This window comes from Nothobranchius furzeri, chromosome 1, assembly GCF_043380555.1.
Source record: "Nothobranchius furzeri strain GRZ-AD chromosome 1, NfurGRZ-RIMD1, whole genome shotgun sequence".
Lineage (NCBI taxonomy): Eukaryota > Metazoa > Chordata > Actinopteri > Cyprinodontiformes > Nothobranchiidae > Nothobranchius > Nothobranchius furzeri.
In genome coordinates, this window is record NC_091741.1 from 34721485 (window position 1) to 34742090 (window position 20606).

The 20606-nt window shown below is 44.1% G+C and overlaps 1 protein-coding gene across 4 annotated transcripts; it reads left to right on the forward strand.

Moving 5' to 3' along the window:
* Positions 1-1422: 1422 nt before the first annotated feature.
* Positions 1423-13656, forward strand: LOC107372354 (tetraspanin-8). Of its 4 annotated transcripts, none has more exons than XM_015940558.3 (10): positions 1423-2063; positions 2180-2283; positions 2558-2677; positions 10617-10679; positions 10863-10982; positions 11551-11625; positions 11705-11800; positions 12336-12452; positions 12603-12686; positions 12888-13656. In XM_015940558.3, the coding sequence occupies exons 2-10, from the start codon at positions 2263-2265 to the stop codon at positions 12957-12959; spliced, it is 768 nt and encodes a 255-aa protein (XP_015796044.1). In that variant the 5' UTR covers positions 1423-2063; positions 2180-2262; the 3' UTR covers positions 12960-13656. The 4 variants fall into 4 exon arrangements, with proteins under 4 accessions (XP_015796044.1, XP_054595880.1, XP_070410077.1 ...); XM_054739905.2 differs by having other exon boundaries at positions 2180-2265; XM_070553976.1 differs by having other exon boundaries at positions 1423-2283.
* Positions 13657-20606: the final 6950 nt, after the last annotated feature.

The following is a 20606-nucleotide window of genomic DNA, read 5'->3' on the forward strand; positions in this document are numbered from 1 at the left end:
GTGTTTATTCTCTTACAGTAACAGCTTATCAATTTTTTGGAGGAATTTATTTAAGATTTTTTGGTTTTTATTAATTGTGCAATAGAAAAATAATCACTAGATTAATCATCTAAATAGTCATTAGAATAGTTGACTATTCGATAAAATAATCGTCAGAATAATCATTTTAAAAATAATCAGTTACCCCCAACCCTACTTTTTTAGAATACCAGGATAGGAAGGATGGTGTAGGTTTACGTTTATTAGATTGATACATAAATATTACCAATAAGAAAGTGTACGTTGGTGTGTGTCAGAAACAGCGTAAGGCTTAATGTCTTTTCCAAAAAAAACAGGTGATGGGCCGGTCTCCAATCAAAATGCCCGGGCTGAATTTTTGTCCCAGTCCAGCCCTGCTGAAGGCCTGTGGGTGTACAGTAGAACTAGAAGTCCCAGAATGCACTGGGAGGAGCAGCAGTCTCCTAGGAAACAGAGTCTAACAAATAAACCAATTCATCCAATTTAAAGGTGCCAAACAGATGCTAACTGTAAGTAAAGTCAAATCTGCAGCTGAGCCAAAAACATGTTCAGAGCTGTAGTTACCACAGGGACCCACACGAGGGAGCTCTGGAGGCAGAACTGGAACCAGTTCCAACTGGGTGTTTCTTCTTCCAGCTCCACTGTGTGGTCTCACAGATGGACCTGAAGAGAGGACCAAGGTTCCTGATTCCTGTCGCTGCGATGCCACGACCGCCAACCAGGAGATGTGCAACGCTGGAATCTACAAGCTGGTAGGAAACTAGTTGTGTGTGTGTGTGTGTGTGTGTGTGTGTGTGTGTGTGTGTGTGTGTGTGTGTGTGTGTGTGTGTGTGTGTGTGTGTGTGTGTGTGTGTGTGTGTGTCTGAGATGAATCCATCATGCTGTCTGCAGCCCTGCTACGACAAGGTAATCAAGCTGATGCAGTCAAACCTGAAGGTGGTGCTGGGAATCACCTTCCTCGTCGCCATCCTGCTGGTAATCCAACACACACACACACACACACACACACACACACACACACACACACACACACACACACACACACACACACACACACACACACACACACACACACCAAGTAGTGTGTCTACAGTTATATTGTGATGTCTTAGTAAATATTCTATTTGGTGAGAGATAAACTTTATTGTATTTATCCTAGTGGATCTATAATTAAACGGGTAAACTAGTAGTAGCACATCCAACGTCAAAGAGAGTAAAAAGTTATTATCAGGAGAGGGAGAATGTTTAAGTGGTTAGCAGCAGTGTGCTAGACGATGGCCCCCTCCATGAGGCCACCACAGCTCAGCAGAACATCGTTGTAGCTTCTTCTGGGGAGAAAAACACTTAGAGAGAAAATAAAGTTAACAGCTGAAATAGCAGGAAATAATACAGTTAAAGAGCAGATTGTAGAATAAAGCAGTAGAGTGTGGAAAGTGGTCCAGCAGTCTAAGCCTATAGCAGCATAACTACAGAGTTAACTCTGGATAATCTATCCTATTTAGATGGAGGCATGTTGGAGGCAGGGCAAGGGAGAGCCGTCTTTACCGACTGTACACTCCACCTCCCTCTACTCCCCCACTTTTCCAGATCAAGGCTAACATCAGATTTTAACAATAGAAGAAGAAAATATTTCTATAGCGCTTCTCAAGATAAAAATCACGAGGCGCTTCACATAAACAAAAAATGTAAAAATATAAAAAAGAATTTAGAAAATGATTAAAATTATATTTAAAATGAGCAAAAAATAGACAATTGTGATTTAAAATGTAGAGAAAGAGAGAGAGTGAACAGGAAGGAGGGAAATCAGTGGATCCTGAGGAAGGTGGAATAGGTGGGGAGAGCAGAACAGGGATAGGGTGATGAAGGTCACACCAAAACCTGCCTGAACAGCTGAGCCCCTCCAGCCACACCCAGACCTGTAGAAGTAAGACATCATTCCACCAGAACCAGGCTGGTAACAGGAACCAGTGACCTTAACCAGGCCGCTCCTGCGTGGCTGAACCAGCGACTGTGTGGAGACGAGCAGGACGGGTCAGCGTTAGCAGGTATCTTTACTACTCTTCACAGCAGTTTGAAGGTTTTCATCTTCACTGAAACTGGCTTTTTCACTTCTGAGGAAAACGTGTTGGTGGTTCAGACACAAACTTTCTCCATTCTTCAGATCATCTCTTCAGAAAGTTGGTGGGAGATTCCTTTAAGGAATGTTGGGACTGCCTCAGCCAGAGTCGAACCAGAAGTCCTAATATGGTGAGCTGCTGCTTAAAGGTGGGTGGGGCATCATCAGGTAAATCTCAAACACCTTTGGGCTCAAATGGAAAACTACCTGTAGCTTTTCTCCGTCTGTGGCTCTTTTTCCACCTTTTGGAGGAAATTTCTACTGGAAAAGAAGGAAATCTGTGGAAAAATCTTCTAACTTTGATTCCTGGAGGGGAAAAAGGAGACAGGACAGGAAGAGAGAAGCTAGGTGGGAGGGAAGGAGGAGGAGGAGGAGCACGAGGAGGAGGTACAGGTGCTGATCTGATTACCAGCCTCTGTTTAGGTCCTCGTCTTCACTCTGAGCAGCTGCTGTTCTCTGAGGAGCAACAAGGAGAAAAGAAGAGCCATGGCTGTGAATAAATGCATCAAATATCTGCTCTTCATCTTCAACCTTCTGTTCTGGGTGAGTTCAGAACCTCTCAGGTCACAGGGATGCACTTTTAAGTTGGAATTGTTAGTTGTTTGAATCAGATGAAGCCTTTTACTTAGTTTAATTAGCCCTTTAGATGAATTTAACCGGTTTTTTTACCGGAACGTGTTTCCTGTCTGTCCTGACCTCGTTCCATACGCGAGCCGTGGGCAGAACCGGTTCTGCTGGTCATGACCTGCCCTTCAGTAAAGCCACTAGGTTTCAGGGTGTGGTTCTTCTGCATCTGGCTTCTGCCTCGCTCCCATAAAAACCTCAAATAAACCTCTGGGATACGAAACCGAACAAAACCTTTTTGTTGCAGTCGTTTAACGTTATAATCCAGATTACAGGGATGTGGTTCTTCTGTCTGAACGTTTTCAGAGGAACTCAGACCTGCAGTCGGCAGCAGAAGCCTTCTGTTTCCTGTGAACTGTAACCCTTTACAGCAGGGCTCTCCAGTCCTGGCCCGCTGGAGCAGAGAAACGACTAAAACATGCCAGGGCACCTCCTGGACCAGGGTTGGGTTTTAGATTAGAGCTCTAATCCCTGCAAATCCCGACACAGCAGAAACTAGAATTTCAACTTTCAGAAATGCTTAAAAACAGAGTTGTTGAAGGAAGGCAGGGCAGCTTTAGTTCTGCAGCACTTTTCCTCCACAGAAGCTTTAATGTGGCTTCCAGGTGCAAGAACATCAAACATTAAAACCAATGTTGCTACGTGAAACAGCAGATTATAAACTCGGATTTAAATATGAACGTATTGGTAAGAAAACTGAAAACCATAAAGTCAAAGCTAGGACCTGGGAATGCGTCCCGTCTGGTTCCGGTGGCTCAGACCTTCATCCCCGGCGTCCTGCTGCGGTCGTTTCAGGTCAACGATGACGGAGCTGATGCTGAAGCAGCACCCGGCTTCCTGCTGCTGGGTTTTACTTCCTGGATCTGATTTTCTGTGTTTGCAGCTTTTGTTATCGACCCTGAAAGCCTGTTGGTCAGCAGAGAGCTGCTTTGTATTTAGCTTGGAGCTAACCTAAAAAAATCATGTGAACATTTTATTCATTTATTATTTTTACTTAAAAATCTGCATTTAAATGAAAGCACTGATGAATTTTAGGTTTTCTGAGGATTAAAATGTCGTGTGGAAAATAAACCAGTGAGAGTCAAAGCTGTCAAAACAAATGAAACGGAACGGGAAAGTCCTGAAGATGGATAGAAATGTTTATGGGTGTGGTTGGATCGATGCATGAGGCTAGATTTAGCAGAAGCCACAACAGGAGGAGCGCCCCCTGGTGGCTGGCAGCAGTAGTCGGCTTAAGCCCCGCCTTCCCGTAGAAAAACTTGAGATTTTCTTGATTAAATAAAAAACACAGTTTTACACCTATGACCAAAAACCACTAGATGAAGGACCTCAACTTTGTTGTCTAAAAAGAATTTAAGCCAAAACAGGTGAGCAAAGCTCCGCCCACTCACCTGCACACATTTTTAAACGACTTAAGCTTTTGTGATTAGTTTGTTTCGAGTAGTTTTCAGTTTTTCAGAATCACATCCAGAGTTCTTAAACTCCGTTAATCCAACATGGCGGCTCCTATGCGGGTTCTCGTGGCTTCACAGCAAAAATGGTGGAGATGTTCCTGTTTTCTCCCAACCAGGAGTGTCGAAACAACCTGGAAAGTCATGGAAGAATATCAGTCAAACAAGCTGAGCAACTGAAATTGTACTTTTACTGCATTTAATCTGTGGCCAGATTAGTGACCATCTGGGTTAGTGTGGTGCTGCTCCCGTACGGTACCGTAGCGGAGCACCCAGAGGTGTTTCTACAGGTTCTACAAACCACAACAATGCTGCGTTTTATCACGGAAACTCTGAAAACTTGCTCCAGATTCTTTCAAATGTGAACCAGAACCGTGGAGTTCTGCTTCTGTGACTGAAGCTTTAGTTGTGGTCAGGGCTGATTGGCCGATCTGGCATTCTGTCACTGGCCCAGTGGGCAGCTAAGCCAAGTGGCTGCTTGCCCAGCTTGGGTCGACACTACTCCACAGTTGGTGATCTGCAGAACATTAGCTACATGGTAACCTGAAGCTAACAGAGTTTTTCCAGGCATTTTTAGCGGGAAAAACACGGTAGAGTGATGATGTAGGAGTTGTTTTACTGTGTTAGCATGTAGCTAATGTCCCGCTGATCTCCGCCCGTGGAGAATGAGCTGATCTGGAAGGCCAGGGCTCCCGGTCGCAGCGGTCTGGCCCTGCTTGTAATTTAACAGTCCCAGTCCATATTAGATCTCACATTCGGCCTAGAGACGAGTCCGTGGGCGGCAACACCCCCCACCCCCACCGCTCTCCCAGTGGGGAGGGCCGACGATTCGTAAAAATGCCTGTGTCGGTACAAGATCTGCTCGGGTGCAAAATCGGCTTGGGGTCCGTCGACTGCCGATGACGTCAAAGTAGTTGATTGGCTGAATATGAACCTTACGGAATGACATAATCACGTTACGTTGTTATCACGTTACGTTGGTCCAGGCAAATTTTTCTGTTGGAAAGATGGACAACTTTTACAAAGAAATCCATCATTACCTCTTTGAAAAGACACTTTTAGCATAGAGCTGCATGTATATTAGGGCTGAACGATTAACTGCATGTGCAATTAAATTACGATGTGACAAAAGGAGATTTTCTAATCTCAAAGGCTGCAATTTGGCAGCGAGTGGTTAGCGCAATGCTAATATACATGGAAAAACCCATAGAAATGCTAATATCACCGATTACATTCTTACAAATTATGAATTATAAACGTGCCAAATGATTACATTTGGAGTCTAATAGAAAGTAAAACTACCATCAATCAAATAAGTACAGAAAAGTATTTTAGTAAAGCCAGAAAACGTTTAACTCCAGAGTTTTGGCTAGCAGCTATGAGCGTAACTGAACTACGCATGGACAAGACGTCAAAAACTCTAAACACAAAATACTTCAATAAACGGGACACACTTCTTTCCTGCAAATACAATTTCACAGGTGTTGCTAATACCTATGATTCTTCAAGGGATGTGCTCAAAGAGGAGTTCAACATTATGTATACAATATAGTGTTTTATTTTACAAATACCATTATAAACACAAACTTACGTCGTTAGAAACATTATTTTAATAACGAAACTGCTAAATTCTTTCCAACAGTATAGATGTGTGGTGTATTTTGTCCGAGTGGGTTTGCCGTACTTTGACGTCATCGGCAGTCGAAGGACCCCGAGCCTATTTTGTACCCGAGCAGATCCTGTACCGACACCAGGGCCGAATTTTGGTCCCAGTCCACCCCTGGTTGTGGTCTGGAGGAGGAGGAGGAGCTTGGATTTAGGTCTGAGGGTCTGAAGCGTGTCTGGTTTCTGAGAGCAGGTCTGAACAGGGTGGTAAGCATGAGGGTGTGTCTGCCCATTCCACACCAACCGGCGGGAGTAGACGGACATTCAGGTGTGGGGGTGATTCAGCCTGTAAGTCGCTGCTGAGGGATGAAACATCCACAGAACAACAGACTGTCATCCATGAATTTCTGGTGTCAAAATAAAAGCACCAGTTTTATACTGAAAAACAAAAGGATGTTGAAGTGAAATAAAACAAAGGATTTGTTAAATCTGTAAATCTAAGATTAAAACAACGAAAAAGCAACACTAAAAATAAAACTACAAAATAAAAGCTCTAATAGAATCAAGCTTACTCAGCCTTTATTCATTCAACTCAATTAAAACAGACAAGATCTAATCCCCTTTAACTGTTTACTCAGAAATATTCCTAATTCAGTCTCATTACTTTATTCTGCATTCTTTCTTCTGATGTAATTATGGGATGTGGTTCTAATCTGTTAGGGATTTGCTGTAAAACACTTAATCCCAGTTAATTAAAATCCAAATGCTTTTATAATTCTGTTAAACTCAGACTTTTTTATGTTTGTTTTTATGAATAAAGTTTGTCAAACTTTGAAGTTTTTATGAAGTGGAACAAACCAGTCGGTTTAGTCTGTGATCTTAAATAATCCTGGTCATTGCTGGGTTTTATGAGCCTGTCTCACACCTGGAGGGCGTTCCTCTGCTGCAGGTTTTTCTAATTGAAGATGACCTGGAAGATCCAGATTACTGCATGTTTACATCATCCGGCACCTTTGTATTTCAGATTATCCATCACCTTTAACCCTCCCACTGTCCTAATGGGTGTGACCCCACGAGGAAAGTTGACCATTGGGCAGGGTTGATGGTTTATCCATTGGGTCCATGTGGCAGCGGTGAGGAGTGAGCACCACCTCACCCCTGCCACATGGACCTCAAGGGATGAACCATCAACCCTGCCCAATGGTCAACTTTCCTCGTGGGATCACACCCATTAGGACAATGGGAGGGTTAATCTGGAGGTAAAACTCTGCAGAACCTCAGGAAGATTTGGAGCAGGCTTTAGTTTTCTGCACCGACACGGTCCAACAGCCTGGACTTTGGTTCTGGTTCCTCTTCAGGGTGGATTTCATGACTTTCAAAGATTCTGGAAGATTTTTCGGAGTTTAGGGATGCACAATGTCTGCATCGGTATCGGCCGATGTTAAGTCTTTAACATATTGTATCGGTCCAATAAGTAAAACTCTGTGTGTGTGTGTGTGTGTGTGTGTGTGTGTGTGTGTGTGTGTGTGTGTGTGTGTGTGTGTGTGTGTGTGTGTGTGTGTGTGTGTGTGTGTGTGTGTGTGTGTGTGTGTGTGTGTGTGTGTGTGTGTGTGTGTGTGTGTGTGTGTGTTATAGAAATTCAGCTTGCATAACTTTCAGCCTATACAAAATCTGCTCATTTCAAAAGCACAAATGTCTATTGGTATCGGTATCGGTGCATCCCCAGAGTAATGGGATCCTTCATGTCGAGGATTATGAATGTCGTGATTTTAATCTGAAGGGATTAAAACACATTTTGTTTATCTGAACTGGTTTCCTGCTCTTTCACTTTTATAACTTTAGTTTTTGTTGCCTCTGGGTTGAGATCATAGTCAGTTAAATAATTTAAAATCTAGTTTTAATCTCTAATCCTCTTTGCTGACGTGTTTTAATCTGGTCAAAAAAGTAAAAGGTTTATTTACTTTTACCTCTAAACAACTCCCCACCAAACCTTGGATGCTCTTGATCACCTGCTCCGGCCTTCCCGGTGCTTCCAGCAGGGTTTCTACATTTTTGGCTCGTCTGAAGGTTTCCTGCTGGAGGAAGCAGTTCCTGAGTTCTGGCTTGACTGGTTTGACTGGTCAGGTGTGTGGGAAGGTGCGATGCTTTTGTGCTGTTGAAGCGAAAAGGTCAGGGTGTGGTGAGTCTCGCCTCCTCCTGTAGACTCGGTCAGAACAATCGGGAAGAGACAAGGAAACGAACAGAGTTTTAAGATTCAGAGTGTCTCACACACACACACACACACACACACACACACACACACACACACACACGTTAATTTTCTGGTTGGCTGATTGTTGTTGACCCGTAGAAGCTCGAGGTTCCAGGTATGGCGACGTAGACAAACTAGAATCTAAACTACTGGAACAAACTTAAACTGGAAGAAACGCGGAACAAAAAAAAAAGTCAGATTTGAAAGTAGAGAAGAAGAAAGTCAGGTGGGTGTTTTTGACGGCAGCCAGCAACGTTTAAACTCAATCTGAACGTCGGGTTCATGCAGGAAATCAACGAACCTCTGAAACTTCACCTCAGCAGTAAATGATGCCGCGGTGGCACAGTTGAGTGCTTGTGTGTAATCGGAAGGTTTCAGGTTTGAGCTCCGCCCATTCTGTCGCTGTTGACGTGCCCTTGGGCAAGACGCGTAACCCACCTTGGCTGCTGGTGGTGTTCGGAGGGACCGTTGGCGCCTATGGCAAACTCCCTCTTTCAGTGCGTCCCAGGGCAGCTGTGGCAACAATGTAGCTCATCACCAGGGTGTGAATGACTGTGTTGTAAAGTGCCTTGGGGGGTTCCCGGGGATTTTAATCCCATAGATTAACCCTTAAACTAGCAGCTCAACTGCTTGGCAGCTGTTTTAATCCCGATAGAACAAATTCAAATTTATACTGAATTTAACTAATGAATCTATAAAGCTAAAAGATCCTAAAATGTTTTAAATGGGTTTAAAGTTCTCATTCATTACACCTCGATGTTAAAAACATTTTACCTGCAACTTGCTCTTTATTTCATATAAAATGCTGTCGGTTTAAAACTCTTACTGTGGCGTTTGTTACCATAAAACATCTTATTTAGAGTAGAAGTGTCTCTCTTCAGCAAAGCATCTAAAAACAGTTTAACTAAATGGTTATTACATCTAGGGGTGGGCAGTATAAACCATATAAGGTAGAAACAATAAAAATAGTTTTTGGCTATATCGCAATACCGCGATATGGCGTTAACACATGACGTCACTAAGATGTGCACCCTGCTGACATTGGGGATACAGATTGGCAGTGACTGCAAGCATGGAGTGGGTGGAGGAGGAGGCCTGTACGCCTCAAGTGGCATATATTTTCCACATGAGGATATTTAAAAGCATGCCATTTAGACATGTATGAACAGAGGAATTCAAATAAAAAAAAACTTTAATCATCCCCGAGGGGCAATTGTTGCAGTACAGAAGAATTGGTACTGTGGTCATTCGCAACAAGAGGGGGCTGGGATCCTGCTTCCCCAGCGAGAGCAGCCCTATGGCGCTCAGCCACTGTAGCCACAGGTGGGAGGGAGATCTTGGGAGGAGCGCAGAGCACATTGACACCTGCAGGTTGATGACCTCGCCAGGCTGAAGTCCACCAATCCGAAGGCGGGGGGCTAGGTCAGGTTTTCACAGCATCTGTCTGCATTCCTTCGTGGGGGTTTGTTGTTGGCATTCACAAGGCTGCCAGGGCGTCAGATTCGGATAACAAGACTTTGTTTGGGTCAGGCAGAGATAATTTTCCTCTCTGCCTTCAAGTCTGCAACTGATCATTTCCAGTCCTTCAGTGAAGCCAGTTCAGGTTTTAAACATCTCCACCCGTCCCGTGACCCTCTCCGAGATGACATCCATTTTGCGCACTAATACCGGTATCGCAGCTAGAACATTGTCCAGCTTACGATTCACCTAGAGTAACATCCCAGTCTGTGAGGTCTCCACATGGATGGTGCTTTCCGTGGGTGCGGGTCGCCCTCCAATTGCTCCAGTCTTCCCAAATTTCCAGAAAACCAGATATCCTCCCACTCCAATCAGGAGAAATCCAGTGATCATCAGGCCAAATATCCACACATCTTCGACATCCTCAATGGACAGCTGAGAGGCATACGATCTTCCACTCCCTCCAGGAATCGAGCATATATCCCACTGCGTGTGTCCCTTGCGGGCAAGTGGGAGCCCCTTCCTCCGTTCTCATCGTAGAAAAAATCTTATCAATCGTGTTGAATGACCAGTTAATTAAATCCATTCTAAAAAATAGGGTTTTTCAGAAGGAATGCAGAGAAGCGCTCTGTGGGCAGACAGGACAAAGAGCCTTGGGGGAAAAAAGATAAGGGAGCAAAAGCAGAAGCGTCTGTACTCTGCGAGTGCCGGAAGAAGAAGAATATCGCAATATATATCGTTACCACACATGCTTCAGATTATATCGCAATATAGATATGAGGCCATATCGCCCAGCCCTAGTTACATCCTTAATTTGAAATGCGTAAATACAACTTTTACACTAATGTGCCTCTCTGACAGACCAGGTCAGCATTTATGGGGACCCGCTGCCCCCTCTAATCTTAGTCTAGAACTGCCCCTGAGGTCCTTTTTCTCCGGCTCTAGCTGGAGGATCCAGCGGAGCCATCGGGTGTTTGGGTTTCTGATGCGCGTCCGTTGCGTCGGACCGTGCTGACGGGCGTTTATTTCCAGCAGAAACCACGGGATGGCTTTGTTTTTGAACCCATTCAGACTCGACTGTGTTTTGTTTCAGATCTGCGGCTGCATCATCCTGGGCATCGGGATTTACCTTCATGTCACAAAGTCGAATCTCTCGGTAAGATGTCTTCATGTTTGCTTTCACGCTCCAACATCGTTCTGCTCTTCATCATCAGCCCAAACCTCTCAGCCGACACGTCACTGCTTTTGCCTTTAAACGCTGAACTCTCAAACCGTTAAAACATCAAAGGCTTCACTGGATTTGATGAACGCGTGTGTTTGTAACCTCGTGAATCTGCAGATTGGCGGTGAAAGCGCTCCGAGCTTTCCTCTAACCATCGCTATTGGAGTCATCATCATGGTGATCGGCTTCCTGGGCTGCTGTGGAGCGTACAAGGAGAGCCGCTGCATGCTGCTGCTGGTGAGGAACCCTTTCATGTTTCGCACTTGCCTGGTCTCACCCAAAACGTGGAACCGGGATCTTGGATCCATTTGTTTTGTTTTTACAAAAAATAAATAAGAACGAATGAAGTTGCGTAAATGGAGGTTTGGGAGGAGCAGTAAGCTTCTCTTAGCTGTTTCTCCTTCTCTAGTGTTGTTGAGCGGCGAACCTCCCACACCACTGGTGTTCTGTTGCTGAATACGCGAGTGTGTGATGGGTGGAGCACCCAGGGAAGTGCGGCGTTTTGGCTAGACCGACAACTGGGAAACGTGTCGATGATGGAGGTTTTTAGTCAGAGTACGATCTATGCAGAGGCTTCCGGGGAACCCAGTGAGATGGGGATGGGATGTAGGAATTGAGGGATTGTGGGGGAGCCCGGCACCCTTTAATCTGAACCCTGTTTTTAGACCAATGCGAGAAAACAGCTTTTAATTTTATTTTAATCTCCACAACATAATAGCAGCTGTCCGGTTTGTTTAGCAGATTTGCTTTAATGATCTGTTCCTCAACATGTTGCAGTAATAACTGTGCTTGTTTGTTTCATCAGTTCTTCATCTTTCTTCTCATCATCTTCTCCCTCCTGCTGGCAGCGGGAATCCTCTCAGCTGTTGGCAAGAACTCTGTAAGACAGGAAGTGACATCATCCTTTTGGCTGTTTTCTCCTGAGGCGATTGGAGGATTGATGCTGATTGTGTGTGCAGGTGAAGGACAGCATCCTGACTGAGTTCAAGAAGCTACAACCACTCTCCAGACAACCAGCAAGTGTGATCCAAGATGTGGAGAACATGCAGAGAACCGTAAGAGTTGAATCCTCATCTCAGAGGAATGATGAACTTGGGGGAAATGCATTTGTAGAGCTCCTTATTAGGGTTTACAACCCCCCAAGGCACTTCACAGTCATTCATTCACCCATTCACACGCTGGTGGGGATGAGCTACAATGTAGCCACAGCTGCCCTGGGGCGCTCTGATGGAGGCGATTGACATACACGGGCGCCGCCGGTCCCTCCGACCACCAGCAGGCATGGCGGGTTAAGTGTCTTGCTCAAGGTCGCAACAGCAGCTTTCTCTGGTCAGAGCTGGGATTGGGACCTCAGAGGAAATTGCTTTCAGCAGCCAGCGGCGCCTGAAGTGCTGAACACGGCACGCGTCTGAAAACGTCTGACCCTGATGACATCACAGAGTAAAACACAGTTGTTAACGTAGCCAGTAGGAAAGCCGAAAACGAGCCTTCAGCCGGCTCTGTTCGGTGTTCCAAACTGTAGAAACTTCAGCTGTAGAGTCTTGATCTGGTCTGGAGGAGAACTGGAACCAGTTCTGATTGTTCTTCCAGCTCCAGTGTTGTGGTCTCACTGACGGCCCTCAGGAGTGGACGGCCCTTCCTGATTCCTGTCGCTGCAATGCCACGGCCACCAACCAGGACACGTGCAACGCTGGGGTCTACAAGTTGGTATGTGTGTGTGCGTGTGTGTGCGTGCGTGCGTGCGTGCGTGTGTGTGTGTGTGTGTGTGTGTGTGTGTGTGTGTGTGTGTGTGTGTGTGTGTGTGTGTGTGTGTGTGTGTTGCTGTAATGAACTAATAAGGTGACTCCATGTTTTCAGCCCTGCTACACCAGGATGATCAATTGGATGCAGTCCAACCTGCAGGTGGCTCTGGGGATCGCCTTCGGTGTCGCCGTCCTGCTGGTAACCCGTCGCACGCACATGCTGGCCCACGTTTACATCACTGTTACAGAAGCTGTCTCAGATTAATGAACTAACGGCTGATAATTCCTGGTTGTAAATGTTTAGATGAAACTGATCTCAGTTGTTCCATAACTGCTTTTTGTTTTTTATTTTTTTTTGTCTAAACAAGAAACTTTATTCAAGGTTTTTTCTCTACTGCAGATTTTCGGCATGGCGTTCTCCATGGTTCTCTTCTGTCAGCTAGGAAGGAAGGATGGTCCAACGACAGCCTGAGACGCCACCAGTTAACCCCCCCCCCAAACATAAACCTACACACACACACACACACACACACCATCATCTCAGCGAGCCCAATGTGACATCTGTGCTTTTATTGTGAAGGAGAATGCTTTTCAGGCAGGTATTAGTGGTATGGAAGTCCAGGAGTGCCAAATGTTGACTTACTAGCAGATTGACCCAAGTCTTTTTGATTTGTTTTGTTTTTGATTTGTTTTGTTTATTTGTTGGAAAAGGTCACGTTTTTAAAAGTTTTGGCAGTGAAATGTTTGTTTTGGCTTTATTTTTTAACTATGATAGTCTTTTCTTTTCTTTATTTTTTACAGATAAAGCATAGACTTTTGTTAGCGTTGGGTTGCCGTACTTTAGTTTATGTGCAGAAGGAACAACCATAACTCTCAGAAACTGTTGCTCTGATCTTTTGTCTTTCAGGAATATAAAACATAAAACGATAAGCCTCAAGTTTTACTGTTCCTGTTAAAATCAGGTTATGATTGTGATGGCACAAAATGTGATTTATTAAATGCTGACTAAATGTTCTGGGTCTAACGCTGAAAGCTCCAGAGAAATAAAAAGTTGAGAAACTAAATTCAGACTGACGATCAACAATTAGTGAAGACATTAAACAGGACTAAATGCTATTTAAAATATTTTTCTTTGAACTTGTTTGAATAAACCCTTTTTTCCCATTAAATGTTTAATTTCTTCTGAAGTTTGTAAACTTTTCGTTTCATTGCAGCAAAAAAATCTTTCTTTCTGTGGAAGAGGATTTATTTTTTTGTAAAGCGCCTCAAGATAAAAATCACAAGATTGAACACAAGTAAAATGTAATGAATGAAAATGCAATGTGAGGAAAATAAAAGAAAATAAAAACAAATACGGGAGCCCGAAATACACAATCTACAGAAAAACCATCTTGAGATGCTAGTGAGGAAGGCTAAAAAGCTGCAGCTGGGAAAGGAAATGATCTTTTATATAGCACCTCTAAATAAAAATGAGGTGCATCACAAAAACAAAGTTTTTAAAAAATGATCAAATGTAATCAAATATTGTGATTGATAAATGGAAGTAAAGGTAGAAAATTAAGGGGGAGATCAGTAGATCCCAGAAAAGGCGGAACTGGTAGTAAGAGCAGAACCAGGAGAGGGTGATGAAGGTCCCACCAAAGCCTGAACAGATGAGTTTAAAGGAGACTACTGAGTCCACTGATCTCAGGCTCAGGGGGAGAGAGGTCCGGAGTTTGTTCTGTGTGATACGAAGCGGTACAAGTGATGATGCTGGTATTTGTAATTGCATCTTTCCCAGCAGCAGCACTGCAGGTGCTCTCCATGTCCAAAATGTGCGTAAGCCAGGTCCTTAGTCAACCTAAAGTTGTGCACATTTTTCCGCTACGTTTTCTTTTATAAATCCCAAAGTTTGCGTGGAAAGTTGCTCACGCAGTTTTCCGACCCCGTTTTGTGCGTAAGCAAGCTTGATGAATGAGGCCCCTGAACCAGGATCTTGAAATGAACCCTGAAGTTGACTGGCAGCCAGTGAAGCTGGAGGAGAAGCGGGGTGATGTGGGTGTGTTTGGAGGACTTGGTCAGAAGCCGAGCACAGGCGTTCTGAACCACCTGTAGACGGTTCAGGGAGGTTCTGCTCAGACACGTGAAAAGAGAGTTACAGTAGTCTAAGCGTGAGGAGATGAAGGTGTGGAGAACTGTCTCAAGTTCAAAGCGGGACAGAATGGGACTCAGCTTAGCAACGTTCCTGAGATGGAAGAAGGAAGAGCCAACAAGAGAACTGACATGAGAATCCAGGGTGAGAGCTGGGTCAAAGGTCATGCCAAGATTCCTGACAGAAGGTTTTGTGTGAGAAGCAAGCTGACCAAGAGAGTCTCTGACTTTGGGAACCAGCTTGGGGGTGAGAAAAGACTCTGGACTCTGGAGCTGTAGTTACCACAGGGACCCACACGAGGGAGCTCTGGAGGCAGAACTGGAACCAGTTCCAAATGGGTGTTGTTTCTTCCAGCTCCACTGTGTGGTCTCACAGATGGACCTGAAGAGTTCTTCTTAATCAGTCCCTTACAAATTAATAGTTACAGTTCGTTTGAACATCTTATTCTTAGTTTTCCTAATCCAGATTGCAAAACTGTAAAACCACTCTTGTTTGTAGTTTTATATCGTCCACCAGGGCCTTACTCTGAGTTTTTGGATCAGATCTCTGATTTTTTATCAGATTTGGTGCTAAATACTGATAAGGTCATTATAGTGGGGGATTTTAATATTCATATGGACATTGAAAATGATAGCCTCAATGTAGCCTTTAGTAATATCTTAGACTCAATTGGTTTTACTCAAAGAATGCATAGCTCCACCCACTCCTGCCATCATACATTGGACCTTGTGCTGACTTATGGCATAGAGTGTGAGGAAATAACGATCTTTCCACATAATCCAGTCCTCTCGGACCACTTTCTGATAACCTTTGAGTTTTTTATAACTGAGTTCTCGAGACATGAAAGTAAATTTCACTATAGTCGGTCTCTATCTGACAACGCAGTTGCATCTTTTAAATCAACTGTTCCATCTTTACTGTCCTCAGCATCTCAGAGGCATGTAGCAGAGGGCAATATTTTCAGTTCTAGCCCCTCACAAATTGATGCCCTAGTTCATCATGTTAATTCCTCTTTACGTGTGGCATTACATGATGTTGCCCCTTTTCAAAAAAGATGGTAAGTAGGGTCAGGAAGTTGGCTCCCTGGTTTAATTCTCATTTACGAGCCTTAAAACAAAACTATAGGAAATTGTTGAGAACATGGCGCTCTACACACCATGAGGAGGCCTACCTATCCTGGAAAAATAGTCTTGTGCTTTATAAAAATAAGCTTAGACAAACTAGAACTGCTTATTTTTCAGCATTAATTGAGGAGAATAAGCATAATCCTAAATTTCTTTTCAGTACAGTTGCTAAACTTACACAGAATCGTAGCTCTGAGCCATCTATTCCCTTAGCCCTCAGCAGCAATGACTTCATGGGATTTTTTACAAGTAAAATTAATTCTATTAGAAACAAAGTCTTTAGCATCCTCCCTAATGCGATTTCTTCTTCCTCAGTAAGTGAGGCAGCATCAGAGGTGACTGTAGAACCTCATCTGTGCTTGAACCGTTTTGATCCAGTTGAGCTTTCAGAGTTATCAAAAATATTAGCTTCATCTAAACCTTCAACTTGCATTTTGGATCCAATCCCAACCAAATTACTTAAAGAAGCATTTCCTTTGGTTACTGCCCCCATTCTAGATATAATCAATCTATCCTTAGTAAATGGATATGTACCACAGGATTTTAAGGTTGCTGTAATCAAACCTTCACTTAAGAAGCCTTCTCTGGATCCAGATGACCCAATGAATTATAGACCAATATCTAACCTTCCATTTTTATCCAAAGTCCTGGAGAAAATAGTGGTCATCCAAGTATGTGAGCATTTAAACACTAATGCTCTGTTTGAGGAATTTCAGCCTGGTTTTAGAGAGTATCACAGCACTGAAACTGCATTAGTGAGAGTTACAAATGATATTCTCATGGCCTCAGATAAGAATCTTGTGTCTGTTCTAGTCTTGTTAGATCTCAGTGCTGCCTTTGACACAGTTGATCACAATGTTCTTTTAGAAAGACTTGAACAGGTTGTAGGGATCAAAGGAACAGCGTTAGGCTGGTTTAAATCCTACCTGTCTGACAGATTTCATTTTGTAAATGTACATGACAAATCTTCTTCATACTCCAGGGTTACTTGTGGAGTACCACAGGGTTCAGTGCTTGGACCAATTCTTTTTACTATATATATGCTCCCAATTGGTAAAATCATTAGACAGCATGGGATAAACTTCCACTGTTATGCTGACGATACTCAGTTATATTTATCCATTAACCCTGATGAACCTAATCGGTTGGGTAGATTACAGGCTTGTCTTGAGGACATAAAAAATTGGATGACTCTAAACTTTTTGCTTTTAAATCAAGACAAGACGGAAGTTCTCATCTTTGGACCAGAAATCCAGAAAAGGAAATTGCTTAGCCAATCACCTGACCTGAACGGCATTACATTAATCTCCGAGAACAAAGTAAGGAACCTTGGTGTTATCTTCGACCAGGACATGTCATTCAAATCCCAGGTTAAACAGGTTTGTAGGATTTCCTTTTTCCACCTTCGGAATATTGCTAAGATTAGAAGCATCCTTTCCAGGAGTGATGCTGAAAAACTAGTTCATGCATTTATTACATCAAGACTGGATTACTGTAATCCATTACTCTCAGGAAGTCCACAGAATGTAGTTAAAAGTCTTCAGCTTGTCCAAAATGCTGCAGCTAGAGTTCTGATGAGAATTAAAAAGAGAGATCATATCTCTCCTGTCTTAGCTTCCCTACATTGGCTACCTGTTAAATTCAGAATAGATTTTAAGATCCTTCTTCTCACATATAAAGCTCTTAATAATCAAGCTCCATCATACATCAGTGATCTGATTGTTCCATACGTTCCTAACCGAGCACTTCGCTCTCAGACTGCAGGTCTACTGGTGGTTCCCAGAATATCTAAAATTAGGATGGGAGGCAGATCTTTTAGTTATCAGGCTCCTCTCCTGTGGAACCAGCTAGGCATCTTGGGAAAAGCATCCTAATATCCTAGACCAGGGGTTCTCCATCCTGGTCTTGAAGGGTTGATATCCAGCGTGTTTTTGTTTTACTAGCATCAACACACCTGCTTTTAATCAACCGGTGATTACCAGGCCCCTGCAGAGCCCGATGAGCTGCTAAACAGGTGTGTTTGTGCAGAAAAACAACTAAAACATGCTGGATACCTGCCCTCCAGGACCAGGAGAATCCCTGTCCGAGAGCACCTGTGCTCTTGTTCCATGTGAGGTCTGCTGTGTGGGAGGACATTGTCACTAGGGTCAACTGGCACAATGGAGATGACGGCACGTACAGAACAGTATGAGAAATGTTCTGCAGCCAGGAACGCCTGGCTGTCCTGATGATGCTGCTCACACTGGGTTGGACTCTGTCCTGCTGTCCTCATCACGGCCTAAACCGATAATCTGCAGGGAGATGAACCCTCGATGATGACGTCACTCCCTCAGCAGCCTGGGAAAACTTCTGCTGCAGCAGAAAGCGCTTCTTCATGTTTACTTCATCGTTTGTCTTCATTTTTAAACATCTGTGAGTAATTTAACGATGTTTATGTTAGAATTTTATTTGATCATGATTATAAGGATAACACTAAATAATCAGAAGGCAAAGTTCAATTAGCCTTTAGGGCAAACTGTTGTTCAGAAACTAGGAGCGTTTTGTTCTTTATGACTTTCACCACTTGTGTTTTTATAGTTAGGTTGTTTCTAATGCGTTTTAATCCCCTCAACATGTTAGAGCTCCATCTAGAGGCTGCAACACAAACTGACGAGAAGCATTCGGCCAGCGTTTTAACCAATCAGCATCAAAAAGCATCCGCCCGCCCGACCTCACCTACAGCCTCGCCTCTGTCAGACCGCCCCAGGGCAGCTGTGGCTACGTCGTAGCTCATCACCACCAGTGTGTAAATGACTGTGTTGTAAAGTGCCTTGGGGGGCTCTAGGACTCTAGAAGGCACCTTGTCAAATACAAGCCATGCACCATCTTGTTTTTAAACAAAGCTGAGTGTTCGGAGAGCCCAGTGGGTTAAATATGAGTCAGAGCCAAAACATAACAGGTGTGTGTCATAAACAATGGCACCACTTGTTTTCAACACACACACACGCACGCTCGCACACACACACACACACACACACACACACACACACACACACACACACACACACACACACACACACACACACACACACACACACACACACACACACACACACACACACACACACACACACACACACACACGTCCTGAGAGTTATTTTAGTCCAGAGTCAACACAGCTCTGCCCTGAAAGGCAGCAGGATTCCTTTCTGCTCTGCTTCCAGTTCCACCGGCAGATAAATGAAAAATATCAACATGAATGTTGTCAGAAAGTCGTCTTCTATACTTTTCTCTCAAACTAACGTGTTTATTTGAAAAAGCTGGATTTTGAAACGCAGAACTAACAAAGAAAGAAACGAATCCTCTCAAGATAAAAATAACGAGGTGCTTCACAAAAGCAAAAAAATCTTCAAACACTGATTCATGTTGTACCTCATTCATACGTCACCATGGTGAATGGGCGGGGCTTCTGGTTAGCCTCGTTCGTGGAACCAGATTTGGGGAAATGAAGCCGGGATGGGATTAGCTCACTGGTGGAACAGCCCTCTGGTGTGTCTAAAGTCACAAAACCACGAAGAAGAGCGAGCGAACAAACTTTTAGCCTTGACACAAAAACAACGCTCATGCCAAGGTTAGCTAGTTTTGGGGCGTCGATCAAGGTGCCCTCCTTGTGTTATTGTGCTTTTGCAGAAATTTCATGGATTTAATGCAAAGATTTGGACCAGAAAGCATCTAAAGCTACAGTTTCCTGGTGTCCCAGGAGCTGAAGGGCCACAAGTCTCCAGAGCTGCCGGATGGAGACCGCTGGTGGACATTAAAGGGGTAAACCAAGATAAGAACCTGGAAGTTGTGTTAACGTTCTGCTGTTCTTCACCACCATCTAGGCCAACGAGGTGTCACAACAAAACATTAATCCTTCGATCAAACGACGCGCTGAGGGTTTCCATCACACCCAGTAGATGTTTCCACTGGGTGTCTGGTTTGTGTCCAGCTCACGGTTGATATGAGGAGCGTTCCTCTGATGTGTGGAATACTTCACCCATAAAATTTCCCTGCTTTATATTTTTATTCATTCTTCCTTTTGAATGAAAAGCAAGTCGGATATCCTGAAAGACAGCCTCTGTTTCCTTCTGGGTGGGACTGAGCCTTCAGCCCAGAAGGACCTCTTGGACCTTGGTCTCCTGTTCCTGAGAGGTGGTGGGATGGAGGGGAGATGGACCAGTGGACTGGGGCTTTAATGTCATGCTGATCCAGTCTTGAATGGTAAAACAAGTATATAGCAACCCCCCAAGGCACATTACAACACACCAGCCATTTCCACGTTCACACACGTGGTGATGATCTACACTGTAGCCACAGCTGCATGGGACACACTGACAGAATCCACCGGTCCCTCCAACCACCACCAGCATGCATGGGTGAATGACTTGTTGTAAAGCACCTTGGGCGGTTGTAGAACCCCAGAAGGTGCTGTACAAAAACAGACTATTTACCAAGAACTGAGTTTCCTCTGCTGTATGGTCAGGCTCAGCCTTGGAGATAGGGGGAGGAGCTTGGATGTTCTCATGCTGAGATGAGACAGCCGAGGTGGTCTCAGGTGTCTCATCTCCTCTGGAGGTTTTCTGGCACCTGGACAGAGACCTGGGGCAGATACAGAACCTCAGGATACTCCAGGAGAAGGTCTGAGTTGTCCATCCCAGATCCGGTCACTCCAGGACTCAAATTTGGTTTCAAGTTTAACAAATGGATGGGTAGATAGTTCAGATTTAGGTTGTGTCATGTTGAAATGACCCCTCCTACGTGAGCTGGTCGGTCCTGGTTCTCCTGAGGCAACCTGTGAGAGGGCTCTGGACCTGCCTCTCCTTGTTTCAGAAGAGTGTTGGTC

Coding starts and splice junctions, on each gene's coding strand:
- LOC107372354 (XM_070553976.1), top strand. CDS start 2,263: ATGGTGAGCTGCTGCTTAAAG. Junction 2,284..2,557: donor TGGTGAGCTGCTGCTTAAAG/GTGGGTGGGGCA, acceptor GCCTCTGTTTAG/GTCCTCGTCTTCACTCTGAG. Junction 2,678..10,616: donor TCTTCAACCTTCTGTTCTGG/GTGAGTTCAGAA, acceptor GTTTTGTTTCAG/ATCTGCGGCTGCATCATCCT.